The following is a 26,265-nucleotide window of genomic DNA, read 5'->3' on the forward strand; positions in this document are numbered from 1 at the left end:
CTAAAAGTTGAATATATTGAGACTAAAAGAACACTGGAATCAGTTGATAAAATGTCCACCAACAGAGAATATATCATGTTCATAAAAAAATTAAATACAGAGGACATGACCTCAGTGTCATCACAGGGAAAGATGCAACAAAAAAAGACAGTTGCTTCGATGCTACTGTTTTGATTGACAACAGGATACAAAGCCTACAGCAGTTCTAGCAAAATTCAGAAAAAAAGTTTTCTCATATTTTCTTGAATTGGTGAGTGGAACTATACTGCAACACAATCTGCGCTTCTCTCAACATCACATGTGGCCAAGAGGTTGCATATGTCATTGACCTGCATTTGTATATTCAGCTCCTTCTACAGAGCTATTCTCTATATTGCAATCAGTTGATCAGTAGATCCAAAAATGTCTGATAAGGTTTTGACTTGAATAAAACTCCAAAAAGTGGTTAATTTCCTTCCAGTCATGTTTAAACAAGCGTTGCATGTTAAGCACACTACCTGGTTCCTGTGTGCGCTCTGAAAAGCCTGACTGAATGAGTGGACTAACATAACATGATTTTGTAAATATGGATGATGCACAAAGACTGAGTTGGCTATTTATATACAAAACATTTAAATTAGCCAGATGAGATGAGCAAAAAGCCCTCTATCAGGATAAACTTTTGGCTTGCATTTTCACACAAATACGTTATTTGAAAGCGTATAGAAGTACATATAATATAGTTTTATATGTGTTACCGGAAGATACATGCTCTATTTAGATGTCTGATAAATAGCAGTGTCTTATGCGGGATGGGCCAATTGTTTGTGACAAAGAAAAAAAACGAACCAACATAACAAATGCAGATTCATCAATGCAGGGCATGAGGGAGGGATAACTGAATGGGTGATGAGCATGAAAATTATGTGTATCAGAAGCCATGGCCTTCACAGTCACCAGATCTCAATCCAATTGAACAACTATGGGATATTTCAGTGTGACGTGTTGGCTAGTTTATCTTGGCAATTCAGAGATCACTGAGTACTTACTGTATGTTTGTTTTCTAACTGCTGTGCAATGTGCTGCTCTTAAGATGATTATTCCTGTCAGATAGTATGTGTGAATTGCTTTGGATGGCTTAACAGCAACCTTACATACACCATACACCTGCCACTCATTCTGAGGCACAGTGGCTTGAATTTCATCCCTGGCCCTCACTTGTATGATCTTCTTGTTTGTTTGGGTTTCATTTAACCAACATACAAGTCAGGAGAGTTGGAGACTGTAAATTACCTGTATTTAGCATAGGAAAAACGCTGGTCACACAAACAGTCAGAGAATTAAAGCTTTATAAAGTTTCATCTGTGTATAACTTCCTGCGTAATCCCGATCTGCTGCCCAGAATTTGGGTCTGAATTTTAAAACTGAAATTCACAGAAATATGTCAAGTATGCTACAACATGGTCAAAAGCTATCTGGCAAAATAAGGTATCCCAATTTCTATAGAAATTTCTCAAACCAATATAGATAATAAACACTTCTCTGCTATTCATCCTTCAGTCTTATTTATGCCCAAATATGGCTAAATACACTAAATGCACTATGGCCAAATGCTTATGTGTCATGCTGTCACTCTCCAGTAGCATATATAGCTATATTTTACCAAAATTACGACAGTTTGATACATATTGAGCAAATTTATTGATAGAGGAGAAGTAGATTATGCTGCAGGTGTGGTTTAGGGAGTTTCTATGGATATTATTATTTTTTATTTTTTCCAGCCTACAGGGAGTGAGTGTTTGACACTCAAAAAATACATTTTGGATGGAGAACCAGTTTAAGCATCATTCAAACTACGTACATGTTGAACAGCAAAACTTCACTTCCCAAACACTTATTGAAAGTGACCATGTTTCACCCTGTTGTTCTTAAACACACGTCCTCAGTATGTAGACAACACAGCACAGAGCAACTACAGTATGCCGTCCAGGCACACACACACGCTGTTGCATAACGTGATGTGATAGTGCTGGTGGCAGTTATCGGCTGGCTGGTGCACAGACGGGCTGCTGTGGGTCTGATCTGCCTGACATGGGATAAACACAACGTCAAGGCTCACGTGTACAGTGAGAGAGGGAGCTTATATAGTTGGAAGGAGAAATGTGCTGCTCTCACATTCTGCACTTCGTCTACATTTCAGCCAGCAGCGGACAATTGTGTCTAATAAAGGCTTGACACGATTGTTCCTGTGTCTCAGAGCTTGTGTTAAACAAATAATTAGAATGGATGTTAAACTCAGCAGGTCTTTCAAAAAATCTGTTTTTTATGTTGTTAATAAATTATGCTAATACCAATGGTTAGAGTTGGAGTTTGAATACTCAGCAGCGACCAAAACAAGTGTTCAACTTGTTCTAGTGAGAAACAGAAAGTTTCAGTGTCAGTAAATGACAGCTACGCATGAACACTGAAAAATTTGCCAACAGCTGGCGTGTTATTCCCAGAGCTCGCTCCCTCTAAATCGCAGGATTCTTATGCATCTGTGAAAGACGGCATGGGAACAGTGAACAGATGCTCATCATTAGCACAGGAATAACATGGAGACCCATTTCCAAGTTGATGACCAGACAGCGCCCAACTAAAATATCTGCCAGAACACCTGACAGGAAAATGTACGAGGCTGTGGTTAGTTACTGTTAGGTAACCAGGTGAGCGTTTGTGTTTTAATATGACAGGTAGATTTACAGTAGTTAAGATGTTACAAACCAGAGTCCCACAACATACACTGTCAGTCTTTGTGGAGCTGAAAGGCAAATGTAAAGTTTTTGAATGTAATGCGTGTTTGAATGCATGAGAACCAACATGTAAATATGATAATTAAATGACAGAAAAATGATTAAACCCCTTTGTGAATCAAATCCAAAATCCTGATTTAACAAGTCCACTTACTTGCTTGTTCTGGAGCTTTTGACCAGATCATACAGTCTTCATCAGCAAATGAAGTTTGCTGAGTTGTCATTGAACTGGAGAAGTTTCTATAATTTGGAGAACTGTTTTGGGCTTCTAGAGAAATTCCCAGAATTCACAACAACTGAGCTTTGTCATCTCTGATGAAGACAGGGGGATATATTTGTAAGCTCCAGAACAAGCGAGTAAATGGGCCCTATGCAGCTATGTTCGAAAGCCCCAGAACAAGCAAGTAAGTGGACCTTGAGTAGAGATTGTTGTCATATGCAGCTTCCAAGGTCTTAAGATTTCAGATTTAATCAAATATGCAGACTTGTCTTTGTTTACAAACTACATTTTTTACTTATCGGACTAAACAAAAGGATCACTTTCTTCTGTACATGCAGACGATAAGGGGTACAAAGAAACCAAGATTTTACCCATGTTATGACTTTGCTGAATACTTTTTTCCCTGGGTACCCAGCATGAGGCCTTATCTGAAGACAAGCAGTCATTCTGGGCTGTAAGAATAAGTTTCTCATCTCTGAGCTTGCATGTTTGAAGAAGTTCAACTAAATGTGTCACTGTTTAAAATATCTTTAATGGTTCAGTTGGTATAGGATTTGGAAGCATTAAGTCAAGACATGGTCAGCAGCCATACAAAACAAAACCAACTAATCAATGTTGACTGAGAGGAAAATAAAATACAAAGACAACACAAAAAAACCCTTAAAAATAATAAAAACCTCAAAAAAAAGGACAATTAGGCAATGTCAGGTCATCACAGTAAAAAGATACATTGATCCTAGTCAAACTCAACAGCATGCTGAAAATCAAAACCGGTAGCAAGTTCAATGATAATCACACACACACTCATACACAGAGACATTCATCCACAACTTGAACAAAGGCCGTAGAACAACCCTGATAGGTAAAATGTACAGTAAGACGCCTTAGAGAAAAAACACAATGCATAGACAAATAAAGAATGTTTTAAAATAAAAGTAAACATAAAAAGACAAATTTCTTTGTCATAGGCGGACAGCATGACAGATCTGTTGGCTGATTACATTGCGATGATTGCTGAAGACATTCAAATAGAAGTTATTGCCAACAAGATATAATGGATAACACTTTACCCATACAAAAATGATTTTTTTTTCTGAAACTTTTTTTAAAGAGCTAGTAGCTTCCACAAACGTCAAGAATGTACAAACAATGGTCATTGTGGCAAGGCTTCAAAGATCCTTGGTTCCACATGAACGAACATTATAAACCACAAGGCAGACATGCTTGGCTTCAAAACATTACGTTACAATTATTTTAAGTTATACAAGATACCAAACTGTACTTAAAACACATTAAATATTGAGCATGTCACTAGAAAAACATGTCGGTTGTTAACAAATATTCACTTGAGCTATTCCAGTTGAGTCAATTAACACAGAGGAGATATTTTTTTTAAAACTGAAGGAATAAAAACATGGTTACAAAGTTTTCTATTATCTATTGATCCAAACATAGAATCCCTGTGCTACATATCAAAATGTATTTTTTGCAAATATCCCATTGATAATAGTGCAAGAGATACAGTCAAGTCAGAAATAGCACACAGTTCTTATGTTTGGCTTCATGTGTTTAGTTACAGGTAGTTAAAAATTAGAGTTTGTGTGATTTTAGTGTGAATAAAGAGCCACTGCTGTTGGCATTAAAGAGCGACTCATGGTAGGCTTTCACTATCTACTGGTTCTCCATCTTTAATGGTGTGTTGGATGAACAGGGAGTCAATTCAGTAAACAATAAATTACAACTAAAGCCTGTGTCTTATCAATTTTCTTAATCATGTTAATTTTATCTTACAGATAAAAAAACACAACAAAAATAAAATTGGCACAATCAATTCATTATTGTATTTTCCCAACTATCTGTACAATAAAAAAAAGGTTTTACATGTCACAATAACCCAAAACCAGTATTTGTTTGGGGAAACACCTGTGTTCACCTGTGTTTCATGTGATTATGTCTGCTAGTGTCTTTAATTTGCATGCTTTCCTCATGAGAAAAGCATTGTTGCACGCTCAACAGCCTATGGTTCAAAATAAAGCAGCAGAAGAACAAGTGGGGCCTCATTTATAACACTGTGCGTAGATTTCAACATGAGAAGAAAACTGTGTACACTCAGAAAAACCCTCACCTTAAAGCAGTTTTCCATTTATGAATCACATCGATCATGTCACTAGCCTCGTTATCCTGCCCTGTTAACTCCCATAATTAAACATGAATGATTAATGACAGGCCTGTTGTGAGTGTTAATACACACATCAATCAGCATGTCATTCTAGTATTTGTACATGTGAACAAAAGGTCAGACTGCAAATCCACAAAGAGAAATGTGTGAGTGTAAAATGTTGTGGATCTTCAACTGTTTTGTTTTTGTTCATTTTTCGGGTTTAAGAGAAAATCAGCGAGTCACAGCAGCAGAGAGCACTGCATGATCAGAAAACCAAATGATTCTAAAATAAAAATTTCAAGATTGATACAAAAAAAAAAAAACATGTTGTAGCTGCATATTGGTAAAGAAAAAGAGTTCACTTTAGTTGGAGCTCACTTTAATGCACTGGATTCTACAACCGGCTTCCTGCCGCAAGAAGATGATAAATAAACAGGCCAGAATTTGATATGAAGTGAAATTGTCTGAGAAGAATTATTAATACATAAGATTTTATTTGACTACTTTGCCTTCAGCATGCAGGTTCCAATAGATGTATTGACGGTCTCCAGAAACATCCCAACGTCTGCATCGGGACACACAAATTGTTTATAAATGAGGCCCCTTGTGTGACAGAATACAAAAGCCTTTATAATACAACAGCTAAATCAAAAACAATTTCAGCCCCATTAGGGTAAGCAGAAATAATTAAAATCTCTCCCCTAACACGATCAATCATCACACTCGCTGCTTGACCAAAACTATATTTCTCTTTGCTTCAATCAGCTGCTGACTGGTCAATTCCTCCAGTGACCACAGCAGATATAACACGTAACACTGCCTAAATTCTCAACACAGACAAAATAATGCAAAACAAAACTGACCCACCCACCCAAAAAAACAAAACAAAAGAAACTACATTTGATATTCACCCACACAATCTGTGAGTGTTTTCACTGACTGCCTTGTTACCAAGACTTCAACCCACAGTGAAGCACTTGAGTGCATCTCAGGTGATGGTGTGCCAGCTTGTATGAGGAGGAGTCGGGGATGGAAAAGGCTGGGGGAGAGCGAGGCAGCCACCTCCTGGTGTCTCTTCCCCTCCTCTTCTGTCCCTCCCGGGTGCCCCTCCTCTCCTGAGCTCAGTGTTGCGTTTGTGGAGTTTGGGTTGTTGTGGATCATGTGCGGGGTGGGACGGGGGCGGGGTGGGGCGGGATGCAGTGGGGCAGAATGGGGGGGCCCAGGGTCACTGTCGCCGATCCTCCGTCTCTGACCGTGAGAACGCCATCACCACGTCCTCTGCACCTGAGAACAGCAGAATATCAGGTAAGTCCTCCAAACAAGTATAAATTACTCAGACAGTGATATTCATTTAACATGCTCTGCTGCAACAGAAAATAAATGGACATGATTGAAACCCAAGGACAGTCTAATTTACTGTAACTGTTGGGAATGAGGGCTTTTAAGGAGAATTAAGTGTTATAGTTGATTTTTACAGAAGCCAAAATCTGATACATAATATAAACCAAACATCCAGAAATGTCTAAACAGACTGAAGACTTTTAATTTCAATGTGTCAAAGAGGATAAATCAAGACATAATGTAAAAGTCAATTGAAAACATAACTTTTATTCCAGTTGATTCACCAATTGTGGTGAGTTCATTAGTTTGAGATTTGGACAGGTGAGGCGTTAACGTCTATCTAGCACAGGAAAATTATATTTACTTTTATGACTAACTGGAAATGTCTCATCTCTTTGCTTTACATCGATACTAGGTGTGACCTGTAATGGGCAGTTTCGTTCTAAATGTAAGACTACCAAGTGAACCATACACTTACATTGAACGAAACACACAAAAGAGATAATCTGCATTCAGATATATCCATAAGTGTCCGGCATCAGGTGCTAAAATGTGTCGTAAGTAATGAACTGGGATCAGATTTTGCTTTTCTGCTCACATTTGTTTTCTGTGAGAAAGTGTGACAACTGCTATACAGAAAAAACCCCCCACACATTTATTGTTTGAGAAGATGACCATGCCATGGGTATGGACAGGCAAGTTGACCGGGCCGTGTGGCATTCATGCAGAAGAGGCTGTTCAGTGTGATCAGGGATGCATTTGCATTCATTTCCCAGACCTGTCTGAATGCTGTTCTAATCACTGGAGCCCTGTAAGTCTTCTACATGTTTTGAACTATCCACTTGTGCTCTGATCACCCAAAACAAATTTTAGTGCAAACAGTGAAGCCGGCCGAGCCTTCTACAGGTCCTGGGATCCTGTCAGTATCCTGTAAATCCTGTCAGCTGTGACTATAAAACCGAGAGGGAATACACCGCCATGAAAATCCCTTTGGTGCATGCAGGTAATTTCACCTATTGCTATGTTGATCTGAAAAGCGACAGCCTGCCATTGCAGCGCCCTGATGGGAGATACTGTAACACACTGAGTGGCCCGCTGACAGCATCATCCTGCTCTGCCATGATAACACTTAGATCCGAGTCTTCAATGCTGTTCAATCTCCTCTGCTGTTGCATTTCAGGCTGTGAGGCACAAGATTGTCTGTGAGTAAACAATACTAGATTCCAGCTGATGATATTAACCTCACTAAGCTGTGGAAAGAGAATCAATGGGCCCAAAGAAAAGAGGGTGAAATGATCTACAGTACACAAGGTCTGATTTCTTTCTACTGCTTTTGTGCCTCTTTCACTTTTACCAAGTTAATGAGGACCAACCGATAATTACAATCTCATCTGGGTTGAGCCAACTAATGGTTCCTGCCAGCTACACAATAAGACTTTGTCAGCTGGCTTTTGTTTAACAAGGAATCATTCATTAGTCTGTTGCCAACTGTGATTCATCAAGTCATTTGGGCCTGCCCACACCTGCTGAGACAGTTTTTCTCTGACAAACGAACATACATTTTCCAATTCTATTTGAGTAAGATTAAACAATATTTGCAACGCTCTTTCAGCGCCTCATATATCCAACTGTTCTTCCATATAGGCGTAATTTTTTGGCAAGGACTTTGAGCAATTCAGTCTGTAGAGAGAGAGAGCTAAAAACGCTTCTGCCAGATGAAGTAGGAAAGTATTAAAATCCTACTTGCACTGTCATGCTTGGCAGCCTGGTAAAATGCATTTGCTTCTCGGTAATGGAAGTAAATTGATTGTGAAATACATGAGACCACAAAGTACGTACAGCAACATTTCTAGTCTCCTCAAACCCTTAATTTAAAAACACATCTCTTAAAGAAAAGAGGAGCAAATGACAACTAGGTGCCACAGCCTACAGTAAGCTTAATCCTGTATTGAAATAAAAACATTTGACAAGCTACAATCTCATAAATATCATTAACACCAAGTGCCACACCTTTGCAGACGGTTAAGAATTTCTGCAATAAAAAAAAACAAACAAACAAAAAAAAAACCTCTTTTCACCACAGCCCTCAGTGCTTGTTAGATTTAATTATTGTGGAGATATGAAAGTAGGCCAGGGACTGAGAGCTTCCACATGTATTTGGCACAAAGGGCAGACCCTCCTCATCAGACAGCACAGACCCTCCAAACACAGAATTTTGTGTTTCATTTGGCTATCTCTACGGGGAAGATAATTTGCATGCTTCTATTCAGGTCGTTGTGAGCTTGGTAAGATCGAGACTTTTGGGGGAGGGCACCTTTTAATATGAACTTTCAAGTTCCTCTTCCCCTGGGAGCTCATTGGCCTACCAAATGAGGTTATGGCAAAGAAGAAGCCAACAGGCAAAAGCAGCACCAGGAGAGGAAACTAGAGACAGGATGATTAAAAAAAATATTGGCAGAGACATGCTGTACGACTTCAGTTAATAACATAAATCTCATCTGCTTTGAGACAGCACGTAGGGATAATGATGCTTGAACAAGAGACAATTATGTAATACCACACAATAGGGAACGCGACCTGAACTACACTACTGAATAGCGCTGCTGGTAAAGATGATGTTTTGGTGCAGGAACTTGCAATAACACCCATTTATCACAATAAAAGCCAGTCTGAATCATTTTGTGGTTGTGTGAAGGAGTTCACCCTTGTGTAACGGGCAGCCCAGGGGAAGGATATGTCTGTGCAACTTGACCTAAATGACCAGCAGACATGGTCTCAAAATACTGTACATTCACAGAGCCAAGTGGATGGCTGGGCTTTATCTGTTTTACTCGAGCACTTTGCCTGAGAGACCTCGCCCTGACACAAACACACATACAATACGACACACACACACACACACACACACACAAACAAACAAACAAGTTCTAGCCAACACGATGGAAACGTCAGGTCCCTCAAAGCTGTTGCCTAGCGACAGATAAAAATCAGACTGCTTGAGAGGATGGCAGGCTGCTGCCTATGAGCAAACTGCTTTTAGTTTGTTTGGATGCGGCTCTGTGTCCATTTTCTGGCCCCTCCCTCCACTGTGCACTGATCCCCTCCTCACCCCGCCTGATGGGGGTATGGGGCTCTGGATGGTGGATTACATAAATAACTGCAACAACAGGCATGTCATCCGATTTGTCCTCCATAAATACTGTGAAAGGAAGAAAAGCCCCCTCATTCATTACAGAAATAGTCTTTCCAGGAAAAGAACGTAGAGGTCAATATAAGGTCAAGGAGTGTTTTCAAATAAATAATGCACAGTGATTATGAAAAGAAATAGTCATGAAGCCATGTCTCAAATTCAAAATATGCATCATCACAATGCTATGTGCTTCAACTAGTGCTAAAACAACTATTTCATTGGTTGATCGTCCATAAATTTGGGTAATTGATCAATTGTTGTCATTTGTCAGACAAAAATGCCTGAAAAATCTTTGGGTTTCGTCCTGTAGGTCAGAAAAAACAAGCAATTTGAAGACATCGCCTCGGGAGATTTTGTAAAGGGCACTTTTGACTATTTTCTGCCATTTAATAGACAAAACAATGATTTGATTAACTAAAATAAAATAACAAAGATTAATAAATAAATAAATAAATAATCATTAGTTGCAGCCGTAGCTTCATCCCACCAAAAGCAGCCAGAATCAGTACAACCATCTATTCACCTGAACTAATTCACAAGCAAACAAAGTCTTCCTTCGCACTTCTGAGAGACTATAGATCAATATGTGGTTGAGAAAAGGTAGCCTGAAATAAACAAATTTAAAAAAAAAAACAGCACTACACCCTCTAAGGATAAGAAAGATGAGAAATTAACCCAAAGGGAATTTGTTTGAAGTTAAGGGCACCGTGCTGTGTCCTTCAAGTCCCTCGAGTCTGAATAAGCAGAGAAGCAGCCGTATGATGACTCCAGTGTTGCAGTGATGAAGCACTGAGTTATTAGTCAGAGCAGCAACAGCATTTGAGGTCACAATCTGTGCAAGGTCAGCTGAGAGGATAAAGACCCCCCCCATTGAAAATGACAGCAGGGTCGAGTTAAGAAGCACAACACACAACAGAGTGTGTGTGGTCCATGTTGACATCAACAAACACAGTGTGTCTACTATTTAAGGAATGATCTGCTATTTCACACACACACACACACACACACACACACACACACACACACACACACACACACACACACACACACACTACTCGCAAATTATTCAAGTATAAAGTCCCCTCACTTATCCCTTTCTTTTTATCTAAGTTTTGAAAGCATGAATTTAAATTTCCCCCCCATTATTTTTTCTCAACATGAGCATTACAGGGACGTGTAGCTTCTTCAGACCTCTGCACCTTTGATTATTGGTTAGTGATTATTATTTTGATGGTATTTTACATTGCCAGAGATAATGTATTTCCATAGACTTCATGGTTAAGTAAAGGTAAATAGAATCTAAGAATTGAAGCCAATTTGTCTATTCTAATGAGTGCTCTGTGTCACATGGCTTTCACTCTAAAAAGGCAGGTTTAAGGATTGCGATACCGGAATTGTAACACAGACAAAAAGAAACAAGATGGTATATTGATGTATATTGATTGCGCAAGGCAGCAGTAATATTTGAAACAAGAGAGGCCATATTGCTGTAAGAAGGGATGGGACTGATGGAGAGAGATTGAAATATCACACTCTGGCTGTGTAATTAGCACTCCAGCTTGCCTCCAGGCCCCCTAATGACACCTGCTCCAATCTACCGATGCAGCACGTCGCAGCAACACCAAAGCCCACAGGGAAGCTTAGCTTTCCTGGGACAACTGAGGTTGCTATGGCAACCCCTCCTCGTCTATCCTCTTTTGTTGAGGCCCTCAGACATCCCTCTGGGAGGAGTAAACTTTCCTTGTCAAATCAAACAGGATAACAAGTCCTGAGATTGCTGGCTTTATGTGTGGCTCTGACAAACTATATTGTTTAAAGTGACATGATGTCAGTTATAGAAAGCCATGAATAAGAGTTAAAGGGGGAAGAAACCTGATTGTAAAGACAAAACTTCTGTACTCCCCATATTAAACTATTAACTATTGTACAGCAGAAAACTCTCAGCACCACAGAGAGACACAATCACTTATTACCCAAAAAAGAACCTGAAACAGAGCCCCAAAAACACAGGCTTCACTTAATGAGTTCACACTATATTTCCAATCATAATAAGACTGTTGAAACATAGCATGCAAAGCCCTACTCGCTCACTATCCTCCATTCCTCTGCGCTGCCAAAATTCAGCTACATCAAGAACCTTGCAGCAAGAAAGCTGAATGGATTTTTTTTTTTAAATCACAAAAAAATTCTCAGCTCCAGAGCCTTTGGCAGAATTCCTCTTAGGACAGATTAAAACTGCAAAACAAAATTCTGTATTTGCATGTATGGTAATCAGCCAATTAAAACTATCTGAAATGCAAATTCAGTGACTCATAGACTTAAAAGAAATATGAGTGGCAACCCCCTCGTTGGTTTTCTCTCTTTTCTTCCAAGGAGGAACCATTTGAACAACAATTGACAGCTGAACAGAGTCTGATGGAATGATTCAGGGTTTGTGCAACATTTCCACTCATTCTGTTCAGATGTGATGAAAGATGACAACATTTCTGGATAGATTAGACTGCAACACCCACAAATGTGTTTTCTTATCAGAATATGCTAAGCTGACAACAGCAATCGTGTTATCCATTTGTCACATTACCTTTTGTGTGCTCTCGCACCTACTCTTCTATTTAACATTGCGTGAATACAGCCCGGCCTTGACTTAGAGTAATCAATATCTGAGTGTGTCTCCACTATGGCATCATGCCCTCAGCGCCCTCTAAGCATACCGTCACTCGATCGATGAGGCCATTTCTGACATGTGACACTATCGCTCCATGCTGAGACCCCTTGAGGACACTGGTATCCGAGCATCCTGCATCACCATGTTCAAACTATCCTCTATTTAAAAATGCTGTGGCTGGATAGTTGCTGAAAAATCTCTTTGGTTGTAGCCATCTGACCTCTAATGGTGGCTCCAGTGCTAACAGCCTAAATGCTTTTCCAATTAACAATATTCAAACAATGCAAATTGTATAAGGGATGACAAAGATTCTATAAACCTTTAAAAGTAGCAGACTAAATGATATTACTTGACAAGCTGAAAGGGGTGAGTCATGCACTCTAAATTATTACTCTTCAAAACAACTAGCTGAGCAGCAATGATAGAAAACTGTGCACTTTTTATTACAGCTGTTACCAAACCAATTCTACACTATTTCCAACATAAGTCTGTGCAGGAGAGTTAGCTTTTGAAAACAGCTTTGTTAAATGGTACTATATAGCAAGGTGGATTTAACATCTACAGCTCAAACTAGACTTTTTGAGAAACCATTGTAACTCAGTTCAGAGTGGATGATGTTTTCTCACAATTGGAAATTGCTGCTCAAACTTAACCTGTACAGAAAAAAAATTAACTGAAGCTACAACCTCAGTGTCTGCTGCAGAGATTGACCAGACCGGTAAGAGGTATGAAGGTGGAACCGCTGAGAGCAGAAACAGATACATAAACTTTGCCTGGAAAACTGTTGGCTAGTCACAGAAGGTGTCTGTCTGGCTGCTGTACTATGTGATGGTCAACTGGGACTGATAGACCTACTGCTGAATTTGGCAGGATGAGGGAAAAGGTCTACTGTCATTATAATGAAGTGAGAACAGAGTGAACCACACAGGGTACAGATTTACCTCCATACCCATGTCCAGTACAATTAACACACTGAAATTCAATCAACTGTGAATGTCTTTTCGCCAAAATGTATGAATAGAATTCACACGATTTTCTACATTGTATTTATTTGTTCGGAGGAGAATAAATCTTACTTTGTAATATTTCACACTAGTAATTTGCGGTTTGAAGTCTTCTGTAAAATTACGTTTTAAGAGGCACAATAACTGCAAGTTGCTAGGCAATAAAATGTTTCCTTTCATCTATTTTCCCCCCTATTACCAAGTCTGAATGAGATCAAACAGTGGACTTCCTTCTTCATGTAACTGAACCTCTTCACACCACCTCAAAAAGGATCCCGAATGTGCTGATGTCTACAAATCGCTGTCCTTCAACGTTTAAAAGTGATTAACTTCCAGCTATTTCCACGTTGCCTAATCACAGTACTTTAGATAAGATGCAGACCACAAATAATTTATTGGCACACGGAGGAGGTGGCAGGCAGCCAAATGACACTAAATGTGTCTGTTTTGTTATGTATAATGCATACTCGGAGCACCTTTCACCAGTCATATTCGTAAATAATTAATGATGCTCTTCTTAGCAGTATTGACACAGCACAGACATGGAGTCCTTTATCTACTAAAGGGCATGAAGAAAGAGAATGAGAGCATGCAGCACAAACTGAAAGCTAGTCTGTACTTGTTTAAACAAGACAGAAAACATCCTTCATAAATTAATGACCTAAAATCAGTGCTGATCTCACTTTTGATGCTGCACTTTTTAAGATGTGATTCCATCCTTACTGTCTGATGCAATGCTTTATGTTCTGCTGCTTGATGAAGAAACACTGTAATAATGCAACCTACACTCACTGTCCATGATGCAATGACTCACAATTTTAATGATGCATCCCATATTGAAGAATGAGGCAGAATTTATGACAATGCAGTTTAATACCCTGCAGGTCAAAACAAAGATAATAAGAAACACCAGGGAAAGGCAAAAGGCAAAGTCATTGCGCCTTTAACTTGCCTCCTTAATACCCTGTATAATCATAAACCTAATCCTTCTCCAACACAGAAAAGCACATATTTATCAATTCAACCAACACTGATTGTTTTCTTGCAGAGAAAGGACACAGACAAGGAGACATAACACTTCATTGTAGGTAAAGAGTTGCAGGCAATTTTCCCAACTTAAAGCTCGCCTGAGGGACCAATATCGTAAGGGACAAAGCAAGGCCTGGGCCCCAGCAGGTTTACCACAGAGGACAGCAGGGTTCCTATCTGACAAACGTGTTTGGCCTGAGCCTGGAAAGCAGCTGATAAGTCTACTTACAGCAACAACAAAAAAATCTGGAACAATTTGCTGCTGCTTTCTCCGGTAACTGCAGCGCCTCTTAACATACACTATTCTGTTTGATCTAGCACCCTCTTGTGGTGTAAAAATGTGAAAACTGTGGAGGAGATAAAGAAAGCTTAACAGTGCCCTCTGGTGCCCTGAAAAAAGCATGACCATCATATGTAAGGTCATATTACTAAGTAAACCAAGTCTAATAACAACACATACGAACATATAAACACATCAATATTTGAACTCAGTACACTATTTAGGCCAGTTGTGAGAAGCAGTGGTGAAACTAGCGATGCACTCATGCAAATGAGTCACTCGGTTCCAGTCAGACACACTGTTTGCTGTGTGAGTAATCTCACAGAGCTGGTAGGCCGCTGAGTCAGCCTCAGTGCACAGTCAAGGAATCCGTTAGGCCTGCTAGGGTAAGGACTCAAGAGGAGTGATATGTGTGTGGAGGGATTTTCCCTTGTTTTCAGTCTAGGCAAAGTAGAACTTATGTGACATGTGAAGGTGGTGTTTGTGAGCTAATAATAAATCATAAACGCCCTCTAACCTTCAAAAATCTAAATACTGAAACTAGAACTAAAACTATTTAAACTTCTACTGTTGGCCAACATAGAAAAGGTGAGTAAATCACACAAAATTCCGAAAACAATTTGAATAAAAGCAAATGAAATATTCCCACTATAATAACACTGGCTGAATGACTGCACTTTAAATGTGTGTGTGTGTGTGTGTGTGTGTGTGTGTGTGTGGGAGCGTGTGTGTCATAACCTTACCCTGGTCTATGTTGTGCTGTGGTAGCTGGCTCATCTGAGTGTGGACCACACCTGCGTAATTCCGGAGAAAAGCCTCTTCACTTGGTGTAAGCTGAAGATGAGTAAACAAAGCAACGTTCCAAATTATAAAACACGTACAAAGAAAGCAAAATTGCATCTTAAAGAGGAAGTCAACATGAATTAGTTCAAAGATATTATTTATTTATTTTTCCACTCTCCTTTTATGTTTTGGTACACATCTCTCTCTTTAATCATTTTAGGGGTCACAGAAATATTTGACCGCTCTGCCCATTTATAAAGTGAAAGAGTTGTTTTTCGACTGTACAGAAAAAAAATGCTACTCTGCTGCAGTGTTAACAATCACAAAGTCAGTCTTTAAGCCACTGAGAGAAGAGCATCTTCTAATGTTGTCTCTTATTGACAAATTTCTCAACTCTGTGGTTTATAGCTTTGAGAACCACTTGTTTGTTGATTGAAAACTGTATAAAAATCAAATTTACAGCAACAAACCTAAGAAAATAGTACTTCTGTTAGGAATGGATTCACATTTATTCCAGACAAACAATTGACAAACAAGACCTTCTACTGATCAAAAGACTAACAGAGTGATGAGTGTAAAGGGGATGTCTCTCTGACTTTTTGGTTTCTCCTCCACACTGGTTTAAAAATACAGACCCTGAATATACGAACATTTTTCACCTTCAAATCTGCTTGTTATTTAAAAAACAGGGTGGCATGATATACTTGCTTCTATCATTTAGAATGCAGTCAGGTTTTTATTCTCCAGAGGCTGCAAATTAGCTCATCTCTGCTCATTTACTCCACGCTGTCAAAATGCTGAATTCTTGTCACTACCTGAGCTGAACAGAAAACACATCTCTCGTATCTGCTATCTGCGCTGCGTATCCCCACAGCATAAACAACTCGGATGGAGGTCTTTATTTATTGTGAATCTATTTTGAGGTCTTTCACATGAAATTGTTTGCTCTAAGAACCATACTTTGCACTATTTTTAATAGCATGTCTATAAAGCTTCTCCTTCTGGTAAAATCCATTTTGCTGTTTGTTTTTTTTAATCTGTAAAATGGCAAATTTAAAATGTCACATATCCGTAGTTTGTGTTGGTCGAGACACTGAACTTACATTTGATCCCATTTTCTTTAGCATGAGCAGGACCCGCACTTTCTGTTGGATGTACATGTCTTCAGGAGACTTCCCTGGGGCCTCCTCGCGGTTCATCCCCCCTGCTCCTGTGGCTCTGGACACACAAACAAATCCATGTTATACAAGACCTGTGAAAAATCACAGCTATGCAAGCACTCACTGTCTTATTAGAAGTTAAAAATACTTATACACTGGGTTGTTTTAGCCACACAATCTGACTGGCCATAAGTTGATAGTGATACTCCATTGAAAGTCTTTTGATTGTTAACACTTGCCCCTGCAGGCTTGAAAAGTGACAGTTACGTCTGTTTCAACCAGGTAGCTAAATAGTGATTTTACTGTTTTTTCCCTGTTTCTTTTGTGTTTGAATTTCTCTGCATGACTACGGTATTACATAAGAGTTCTATACTGAATACAACACTGACAAAAGCTTTTTAAACAGAACATTGATAACCATTGTACAAGTCATATTATCCTTGGCAGTGTTCTTTACCAGATATGAGGTTCAGGCTCGTATAGTCAGCAGCATTGAGCTAACACCCCCTTGAGTATTACTATTATAACAACATATAAGACTGACTGCATTTCAATTATCAAATGTTTTCTCAGACGTAGAGCACTAGGCTGGACCTAGATGTTTTAATATTAGGGCAAATAATACAGACTCTAGTCTGTGTGATAAGCACTTCATTCATATAATCCAGACAGTGATGATATTAAAAGTCAGAGGCCTTGTCTCAGTGTAGTCACAGTGCAGGTTTGGCATTTCACAGTGTGAATGGCTGTCATTAATATTGCATGGCAGTTTCCACACAGATCTCGCCCCCTGCCTGCTCTTTCTATCTCTTACTCTCCATTTAACTAATGACCTATTTTCACTGTCAGTCTGCAGAGATGCATAATATAGGGAAAGGGGGAGAAAAGGGGGGAGGGAAAAGAAGGTGATAAAAGGAGCTGCAAATGCGGATGACAGAAAAGCTGTGATAGCACACACACATCAAGGTCGGCTGTGTCGCATTAGATCTCTGTTGTAACGCACCAATAAGACAAGGCATACAGCGCGACTTGATATCCAGCCTAAATTTGCTAATTGAAATAGCTAAATATGCAGAAGAAATCATTCACAGTAGAGAGGAAAATAAATCTTTAAACGGATAAATCTGGGGAGAGAAAAATAAGATTTCATGGAGAGAATATCAGTATGCAAGTCAGGATTTGTTCTCCCCTAAGAATCTTTCATAAAAAGCCTACAGGAGCCACAGTGACTATGATAGTTCTGGCAATTTATTTTGGCCTCTTATCTATACAAAGGACCACTAATGCATGTTGACAGGCCGTTTGATGTGGGGTTATATTTAATTGAGGAGTTGGCTCGCCGCCCCCCCTTCCCAGAGCTGGGGGGGTGGCCATTGCCTAGCATTTGGGTGCCACTGTGAGCGTGTGGATTCATCCAGATCAGAGCAGCTGGAGACCATGCTTCTGGCTATAGTCCTTATAATTACAGCAACCTTTGGTGGCTGTTTACTGCAGGCAACTAGCAATTGACTTTGTCTTCTTGTCTGTTTTCAGCCACACAAAGTGGTAGCAGGACAGTGAATGAGGGCCAGATGAATACATTAGTTATTCACTTCCACCTGAGCGTCAGGCATAGTTTAATTGGAGAGCCACTGAAGACTCAAAGACAGATATGAAAAGATGGAGAGAGCTTGCCGGTGTCAGTAGCTCAGTACACCTCAAGGGTGGTGGTGGTGGAAGTGTGTGAATTTATTAGGGTGGGGGTAGTGATGCAGAGAGGATTTGGTGGAGGGTGTAGAGAGGTGTCTTCATATTAGCAGCAGTAACAAGTTTGATCATGTCTCCAAGCTCCTCGCTTCAGACAAATGGAAGAGCTAAGACTCCAGGCAGAGAGACCTACCAGTGAGACAACATACAGAATGAAGAATGATATAAACTCAGGAGCACCAATCTGCTCGCCTCGGTCACTGCATATGACTGGATAGAGAAGAGGATGAAGAGAATAACTGAAGAACAGGATTACTTTAATTGCCAAAAGGTGTCGTCTTGTCTTGGGATTTTTAAAGACAAGGATGACATCCATTAATATTATTTTCATATTATATTTTAAGACTTGACAACTTCACCATTTTCATGTTTGCTACAGCACAAAAGGCAGATATATTTCACATTCATCATCTGTATAAATAGGCCTACTGCTTTCATGACTGAGGCATTTCTGATCCTCTGATGTTTGCTTTTGAAGTTTGAAAACTGGCCATATTTAGTACCATCTCTGCCCAAGCTGCTGACTATTTTGAGGGTTGCAATTTGTATTTTTACCAGCATAAAAAATATTTTATCTTATCCCACTTTCACAGCAATTTATGCTATAAGAACAAACGTAATGCATGGAATCGTATAGGGAGAATCTCTGCAGGAAGTATAAAGAACGTGGAATTGTAAATGAGGGTGATCAGTGACATTCTTCTATTGTTGTGACATGTTTTTGAGTCACATCAATGTGTTAAAAAAGAGGAAAGGGAAAGGAGTCAGATCCCATTCTTTTGTGGATTTCAACTATTTTTCTTAAGGCTGGAGGGGGGCATACAGACTAATTTGTAGATGACTATTTTGGGCAGCATAGTAGCTACAGAACTGGAATCATTACAATTCTGGTACTCAGTGAACTGGATGACAACATGTAGTGCTTAACATTGTGCATATGATTATGTAACTTGTAATTTCATCCATGCAATCCTGCTGAACAAAGTAGCTTTTCAACCATGTTTATAATTCCAACAATGCTCCAGATGGTACTCGGGTGCCTGGCATACAATGCCTCATTGCCACGGACTGATAGTCAGGTGTATTAACAGGTATATTATCAGGGGCCTGTATCTTACATAATAATATAATAAATATTTGACAATATGAATGCTGCAAATAACTTTTCATTTTTTTTAATTCATCACTTCATTGTTCTATAATTATATACAATAGTGAAAAAGAAAATAATAAAAATGTGAAATCACAATTTCCCAGAGCCTAAGGTGAGGTACAAATTGCTTGTTTTGTCCAAGACACTAAATAGTCCAAGACCTACTAAAGATTTTCATAATACAGTGAAAAATACCTCTTGCAGGCTGCCAAAGAGCAAGATGTCATCTTGAAATAACTTGTTATGTCCAACTAATGGTCTAAAACCCCAAAATATGAAATTTTTAATTATGTAAAACAAAGAAAAGCAGTAAATCCTCCCATTTGAGAAGATTTTTGCTTAATTAAATCACTTAAATGATTAATTGATCAGAATTGTTGTTGATTAATTTTCTATTACCCCCCCATATCAATTAATTGACTAATCGTTTCAGCACTAGACAAGTAGCCATTTTGCTAAAGTGACCTAGTAAAAGTAGCCCTCCAAACATCCAACTTTCTATTACACAAAATGCAGACTGACCAATAAATTCATTGCTAGAGACTGATGTGATTTCTTTGTGATATGTAAGCTGTGTTCTGATTAAACTCTTCTGCGAAGACATAAAACACAAACTCTTTATAGAAACCAATGTCATCTAGACTGCTCCGTGACAGTTTAGACTTAAGCTGCTTTTTATACGATATTTGCATGATCTGACACATCCACTAAATGTTTTTTTTAATAAGACTGCTCAAAAGGAAGAAAACACACACACACACATAATATAATATAACATATAATATAATCATTTTACAAGAATATATATATATATATATATATATACACACATATACGTATATGTATATATATGTATATGTATATATATGTATATATATATATGTGTATATATATATGTGTATATATATATATATATATATATATATATATATATATATATATATATATATATATATATATATATATATATATATATATATATATATATATATATATATATATATATATGTATATATATATATATATATATATGTATATATATGTATATATGTATGTATATATGTATATATATATATATATTCTTGTAAAATGATTGTATGTCAGGAGGATGCAGCAACAGAGGAAAATTACGTGACAAAGTGACAAAAACCTATAAATAGTGTTTTGGAAAGAAACCTTCCCATGTGTAGCCTACTAGGATCATTCTAGCATTATTCTGAGGTACATGCTCTTCTGTGTAACATGTCTTACATCATTTCAAGGGCCACAATAAGGATCCTGTCAGACTCCTTTGTGTGTGCCTGATGTTAGGTTATAGAGGTGGGCTGGCTCAACACTAATCCCTCGAGGGATGCTCAGCCAGCCTCAGACGCATGCGGCTAATATTCCAGACATAATCAAAGGCTTTCTTTAATGCTGATCTAGGCCTAATCCCCCCTCTCTTGTCAGTGTTGTGATGTTGAGTTGAGCTAAGACATCGAGCTCTGTGCCCCTCTAGGCAGCCCAGCTAAACCACAGCGTCGCTGATACTGAACTGAGAAATCTAAAAGAAACTAAAAACAAACATGAGGGCCAGCTTCAAGTCTCCAATCTGTACACATGATAGTGGTGGGACACAAAATTAATATGGAAATGTATTTTTGTAATATTGAGGCTGAGGTGTATCGTTACTGCACTCATTTTAACAGTTCTGCTTTCTGGCAGTTGTGTCAGTTTATGGCATCTTCACATTTAAACGATGGCATTCAAATATATAAGTTGCACCGTGTCAGTGTTTTAAAAAAGCTTAAAAACTAGTACGTAGATATGTACTTCGATAAATACTGTTTCTCAGCTGTGTATAAAAAGTCACAGTATATTTAATTTATAAAATACATATGATTGATTTCTGACTTTTGAAAAATTATTTAATTTCAGAGGCACTTCTATCATCTTCGGTTACGGTACGTGGAATTTGGTTGGAATTAATATCACAATATTAGTACAAATATTTTTTTCAGAGAGAAAAATAAAATAAATTGATGTTCAATGCAATGAACTGCGTTCCCCTTTTCGTACTAGATCATATACTTCAAACATGTAAAAGAAAACATGGAAGAGTTGCTGCTGTTATTTCTAAACTTAAAGAGACAGATTTCTCTTTGATAACTTCTGAAGCACTGATGAATAAAACATAACCATAAAAATGTGCTCTGTTTGAAAAAGAGCCACGGTCTACAATCACAATATGATTTAGAATAACTGTTGTGACCCCAGTATTTACTAAAAAAAATAAAAAATCATACAGCTACTAACTGCAAATTACACATTCAGTAATGCCACTTAAAAAAATATAGACAAGCCTATTCATTGCATGTCCTCTACATTCCAGATTTATTGTGTACATTTGTGTATCAGTGTCATTTCAACACACTGACCGGGTCACACAGTGCAGTGAGGGATTACACTATGCAATGTGATAGGTCCTCACATTTGCTGAGGGTCATGAAGGGCAGAGGCTGCCACAGTGCACCGGCCCAGTCACACATGGCCTGGTCCACTTGTCGAGCTTGTCACTGGCTCTAGAGGCAGCTGCTCACATGATGCAAAATGTCTGATTGTTTTAGAAATCAAATTCCCCCAGCAAGCAGAAAAACAAAAAAAACGGCCAATGAGCTGACAGACAAACTGTGTCTGAGTGAGAGTTCAGCTTTACACGAATGTGGCTAAACGCTGGAACTCTATAATACCCCAAGAGGGTAATAGCCTCTACAAACAGGAAAAACTGAGAAGGAAAAATAACTTGAATTCAATCATGAGCTGCTCCAACATCCCAAGCAAATGTGTGAGAAACTTAAGTAGGGTAGAAGCCTGGCGTGGCTGCCAGCTGAGCTGCCAACAACCTGGCCTGGTTCTGTAGAGCAGCTGTGTCACTGCAGGTACACACACTAACGCACACATGCTCTCTTCTACTGATGGCTAACGGTGACACGAAACCTAATAAAACAACTAGTGGTCATACTGAAATTAGGACAGAACAATATTCTCATTCAACACTGCATTCAACAATTTGTCATGCCGTACAACAGTAAAGAAAGAATTGGGCTGCTACTTCTGATTATTTTGATTACCAATTAATATGTCGCATTTTTACCCGATTAATAAATTAAAGATTTAGTCGAAAATAGCTGAAAATAGTGAAAAACGAGTCCAAGTCGTCAAATGGCATGTTTTGTCCGACCAATGTTCCAAAATCTAAAGATGCTAAATTTACATTTATTGCAAAACAGAGAAAAGCAGTAAATACTCACATTTTAGACGCTGGAACATGTTTGGAATTTTTGCTTGATAAATAATTTATGACGATTAATAGATTATCAAAATCGTTGACAATTTATTTCTGTCAACCAATCGACTAAATGTTTCAGCACAAGAAAAAAATCCTTATGAAAATTTTAACAGTGATGTCAATCCTATCAAAGCACAGCTTCTACCCATCCAAACGTACAGAAAACATAATGAAAACGATTTGGCCAGCCGTACACCCAGCAGACTGACTCCCTCGGGGTCTGGGCAGCATGGGGTCCTGAAACAGCGTGAACCAGACAAGCAGACACTGAAGGCCAGAAAGGCTCCGGCTTGGACTTACTGGATGTCTGCATGCTGCCTTTGTGAGAAGCCATCTCCTCACATATACAGTGCCTACAACAATGGCTACAGTATTTGGGGACAATGGTGAAGAACTGGATTGTGAAAACATGATTGATAAGTAGGTCATGTCTTGTTGTCACCATGTGAGGCATGAACTCAAACAATCCTGCTCAACTGTACAGGCTTAGTTCATAGCTGGGTTTCTGGGTGTGCTTAACTGTCCTTTCACTATTTTTGTACCACGTTAAGTTGATACTAGGGCCGACAGAGAATGAGTTACAGTAGGCAGGACATTCCATTTCACAAATTTATACTTAATGTCACTGGGAAACATTAAGTTTTTCCTAGATAGCTAAAAAACATTTCCCCCCATTATTTAAGCTTCTACTAGGCTACAAATAATAACTTATACATTTGTAATACTACTATGGTTCAATTAAGAACTTGCATTAAAATGTTAACGTTTTTCAGAAAAAACATTTTACAGTATGATTCCAGCAACCAGATTGTGCAAATCTTTCCACGATACCAAATGTGATACAACAGAGTTTTTAACAGACCATGCTATATAACATAATTAAATCTGGTCTATGATCTCAGAACATCTTAGCTCACTCCTCAGGGTCCCTCAAAGGAATTGAAACAGAAGCTGCTGCCTTAAGCTGGTCCCTTGGGGGTGTGGCTGCAAGATTTCAAAAGCGCCAATGTCAAGGCAGAGCATAAAATTCTGAAAGCTACATGAGCTACGGGCTTGAAACAATACAATGCAAATGTGCAGGATACCATGCATAACCAACAAAGAACTGCAAACAGAAAAGATGTCTATGCTTTCAAGTTTGATACTTTAAAACAGTTTTTAAAAAACTTGGTCGTCTGGAGGCCTCTGTCATTTGGACTGGGTGTGTAAGCCATGAATGGATGCAAGGAGCTCTAGTATCATAGTGTCAGGCCACAACAGGCTACTATGTGGGCTGGTTAATGCTGACAGGCTGACAAGTGCTTGTGCCAAATGCAGAGCAAGAGGTTGAGAGATGAACCAGCCCACCCTCTCAAACTGTGCTGGCAGGCAGCTGATGAGATCCCTTCGGGGCTCAAGGGAGTTGAGCAGTCGCTGAAGAGCACCTGCCCTGAGTGTGAGGAGGCGAGGAGGGAAGGGAGGCGAGGCCAGGCCAGGGGTCCTAATTTCTCTCCAAAATCCAGCCAGCTAGGGGAATGTGCAAACTAAGGCAGGCTTGACATACTATGGTTCATGACCAACTCTCCTAGTTGCCAGGTGGATTCAGAGCACTTGCCTGTGGCCAAGCCCTGATATCCACTGGCTGCAGCACTCATCAATGCTCTGTTCCCGGCAGGATGCCAGCTTCACCACTCAAAGGGTTGTCAGCTATCTGACATGTGGGGGGAAAGCAGACACTGTAAAAGGCAGGGTGGCACAATGCATCCATGGGTGGCATGATCCAAAAATAGAAAACCAATGGAAGAGTTATGTGAAAAGCAAACTTGAACATGAATACCAATTTGAAAGAAAGTCCCCACATATACAGTAGCTTTCGTGGTTGGAGCAGCATTTTAAATGTTCATTGCCTGATAGGTGTTTGGTGAGTGGGACAAATGGGTCTGTAATTTATATTTACATGTAGGCTTCCATCATGTACGTGTAGTCTGCTAAATGTCTTGTCAGCAGGAAACAGAAAACTGTTTTGATGTCGTTATTGACACGTTAAGTACAACATTGTAAACCAAACTATAACGTTAACGCTAACGAGGGTCTGCATAACGTACACTAACGTTTGCTGAGATTGATAGTTTTTGACTGTAGGTTATTTCTCAAATTTGGTAGTTTTCTTCAAAGACAAACTGAATGAAAAACAACACAGCAAACAAAAATGACTGAACGCCAAACGTTGCAAAGTGAAATAAAAAAAACTGTAGCTTTTGTAAGAGATGGATACACATTACTGTGAACGGTTCTTGTTATCATGTTGCGGGACGCAGACTGTTCAAACTGTAGCAGCGCTCTTGCTAGCAAGCAGCAAGCCTTCAACGCATTTTCGATATGAATCTTAAGGAATATCCATCGTCGAAAAATGTACGGACAGCACTCTGAGTGACTAACAAGTCGCATTCATTTTAACCTGACAAACACGTAATTTAGTCTTCACCAAACCCGCGCTACTATTGGCAAAGCAGCCAATGCTAGCCAGCCAAGCTAGCTCGCTAGCATGCCCGAGACAAAAGCCTGAATGAAGTTCCTATGGGTGCAAACACCATCCAGGTACCGCTGCTCTGCCAGAAGTGTAAACGCCGGGATTCAAACACACGTCGCGTTTCAAAAACCCCTGACAATATGCGCCTCGTCAAGAAAACGAGACATATGAGCTTACCCCTCCTGGTCCAGCTTTTCTTTCTTCAGTGCTGTTTGAATGGTGTGTTGTTGTAGGAGGGCGTCCTGTTCCGGGGTCACATCCCTCCAGTCGGCAAAGCTACGGCGAACTGACTCAACGCAGTCCTGCTGGCTGTTCAGTACCGCTGCCGGCCACTGGGGCCGCCACCGGCCCGGCCTACACTACATGGTCTTTAGGATCTATTACAAAACTTACTGATACGAATTCTACTTTCTGTATTGAACCGAATCTCTTGTTTTGGCGCACTTTATTGATGCCCAGGGAGAAAATATTACTTATAGGGAAGCGATAAAAAAAATCTGTGTTGTAAATATATAAGGTATTTGTCCACATGTTGTCTGTATCTCTCCACCTTAGGATACAGTATGTTCATTGGTATTCACCACATCTTGTATATTGATGATATGGTTCTGTGTTCAATAAAGTGTGGACCCACTAGACAGACTTCATCACATTTGCTAAAACCACTGTGCATAATCAGAAATTAATTGAATTGCTACACCCCCAAATATTGAAGCAACATTGAGTGCATTCATTAAAAATGACAGGGGTCCAGATAAAACTATTGTGCATTGATTGATTCATAAAATGAATCACTTATTTACATTTTCTCTGTTCAGCTGTATTGAGATTGCAGATCAGGCTGATGTGCTCTAAAAACTATATTATGTATGTGTGAACTCCCATGGACTTGTACAGAAAAAGTGGAAAGGAGGGGTGACTTTTT

General features: G+C 39.2%; 1 protein-coding gene across 1 annotated transcript; it reads right to left on the reverse strand.

Annotated features, from left to right (window-relative positions):
* Window positions 1-3,503: 3,503 nt before the first annotated feature.
* ctnnbip1 (catenin, beta interacting protein 1) lies at window positions 3,504-25,685 on the reverse strand. Its single transcript, XM_044212917.1, has 4 exons — window positions 25,518-25,685; window positions 16,548-16,662; window positions 15,405-15,495; window positions 3,504-6,436 (listed from the first exon to the last, which is right to left on the reverse strand). Exons 2-4 carry the CDS (start codon window positions 16,641-16,643, stop codon window positions 6,378-6,380), a joined length of 246 nt encoding a protein of 81 aa, XP_044068852.1. The 5' UTR covers window positions 16,644-16,662; window positions 25,518-25,685; the 3' UTR covers window positions 3,504-6,377.
* Window positions 25,686-26,265: the final 580 nt, after the last annotated feature.

Source organism: Siniperca chuatsi, linkage group LG10 (genome assembly GCF_020085105.1).
Source record: "Siniperca chuatsi isolate FFG_IHB_CAS linkage group LG10, ASM2008510v1, whole genome shotgun sequence".
NCBI classification, from domain to species: Eukaryota; Metazoa; Chordata; class Actinopteri; order Centrarchiformes; family Sinipercidae; genus Siniperca; species Siniperca chuatsi.